The 1,981-nt window shown below is 35.7% G+C and overlaps 1 protein-coding gene across 1 annotated transcript in view; it reads left to right on the top strand.

The window, feature by feature from the left end:
- Positions 1 to 1,616, top strand: part of LOC102502927 (zinc finger protein 596-like) — a 15,011-nt gene extending 13,395 nt beyond the window's left edge. Inside the window, 2 exon segments of the mRNA XM_014582406.1 lie at positions 131 to 219; positions 678 to 1,616. Of these exon segments, the coding sequence (XP_014437892.1) occupies positions 131 to 219; positions 678 to 1,616 (1,028 nt within the window).
- The last annotated feature ends 365 nt before the right edge of the window (positions 1,617 to 1,981 follow it).

The raw sequence follows: 1,981 nt of genomic DNA, 5'->3' as shown, positions 1-1,981 counted from the left end.
ATTCCTGCTACTTTCAGTATTCCTTCATTTGACACATTTGCTCCATCTAAGTGCCAGTTTCTAAAACGTTCCCCTGAACCTTAATACTTTTCATTCCAATAATGCCATGTAATCTTTTTTGTTTTTGCAGTTGTTATAGGCAGGGAAAGTACACCTGAAAAACAAGAAATGATACTCACACAACACATGAGTAAGAAGAACAGAGCTATCAGTTCAATGGTAAGTTCCATGGATGTGGCCTTTGTCATCCAAATAATTACCTGGCAATGGGAAATGTGAGAAATTGAATACCATCGCCTGGCTATAATTAAATTGTGTTTAAGTATTTGCTAAGACAAAATTTGGATAATTTCAGTTTGATGAAGAAATTTACTTAACTTTAAAACCATACACTGAGATCTTTCTTAAAAATGAATATTTGCATAAGCATTGTTCTTATATTTTGTTTTTGAAATATATTGAAGTCTTTAAAATTATTTTGATAGTCCTACAGTTGATATGCTAGATAATACAGTCATTGGCCTACAGCACAGTAACACACCATGTGTATGCAAGTAACACAAAGACAAAACTCTAAACTATTACTGAATGATTGGTCTAGGATTCAGATGTAGCAAAATTAATGTACAGATATATATGGGCAGCTCATTAACCTTTTATTTCCTTCATATAAGCAGAATTCTTATATTCAAGAAGATCATTTTAAATGCGATGATTTGGGAAAAGATTTGACTCACAGCTCTGCATTGCCTCAAAATGTATTAATTCAAACATCAGAAAAACCCTTTGTCAACAAACTGTGTGGAAAATCCCTTAGTGACTGCTTATGCCTTAATCTACACAAGAAAAATCAAGCAAAAGGTAAATCATATGAGTGTCATTTATGTGGGAAAGCCTTTAATAATTGTTCTTACCTTAGACAACATATGGTGATTCATACTTCAGAGAGGCCATATGAATGCCATCTGTGTGGGAAAACCTTTAGTCAGTGTTATAGATTTATGGAACATGAGAGAACTCACACTGGAGAGAAACCATATGAATGCCATCTCTGTGGGAAAACCTTTTGTCAGTCTTACAAACTTACAGTACATGAGAGAACTCACACTGGAGAGAAGCCATATAGATGTCACCTGTGTGAAAAATCCTTCAATAAATCTTCTACTCTTAAAGAGTATGAGAAAACACACACTGGAGAGAATCCATATGAATGCCACCTATGTTGGAAAGCTTTTAGTAATTGCTCTAACCTTAGAAAACACAAGATGATTAATACTGGAGAGAGGCCATGTGAATGTCATGTGTGTGAGAAAGCCTTCAATCAACCCTCTGATCTTAGACAGCATAAGAGAACGCACAGTGGAGAGAAACCATACAAATGCCATCTGTGTGGGAAAGTTTTCAGTCAATCTTCGTCTCTTAAACAACATGAGAGAACACATACTGGAGAGAGACCATACGAATGTCATCTGTGTGAAAAAGCCTTTAGCAGATCTTCTTTCCTTAGACAGCATGAGAGAATTCATACTGGAGAAAAACTATATGAATGCCATCTGTGTGGCAAAACCTTCAGTCAGTCTGCTTCCCTTAGGCAACATGAGAGGACACACACATAAATGATAAATAACTTGATATATTCTCACCTGTGATGACATGATAATGTAAATGTAATAAATTTGGAAGAGTCTTCAACCATATATTTAAAATTTAGACACATCTGGGGCCAGCAGGTGGCTTGGTGGTTAAGGGCACCAGACTCCTTCAAGTCCAAGACCTGGCAGCTTGCTTTCTCACTTTTCCCCCTCTCTCTCACACACACACACTCTGTCCCTCTCTGGTCAAATAAATAAATAAATTTAAATAAAAATAATTCTTAAAAAAATTGTAGACACATCTGAGGAGGTACCCATTGAATAAACAGTCTTTTGAATCAATATAAAAGAGTCTGCAGTAATCCTCCTTATTCAATGTATGCAAAATC

The sequence above is a fragment of the Tupaia chinensis genome, unplaced genomic scaffold, assembly GCF_000334495.1.
Source record: "Tupaia chinensis unplaced genomic scaffold, TupChi_1.0 Scaffold143594_1, whole genome shotgun sequence".
NCBI classification, from domain to species: Eukaryota; Metazoa; Chordata; class Mammalia; order Scandentia; family Tupaiidae; genus Tupaia; species Tupaia belangeri.
The sequence above is the reverse complement of the archived record's forward strand: the minus strand, read 5'-3'. Positions and strand labels throughout refer to the sequence as shown.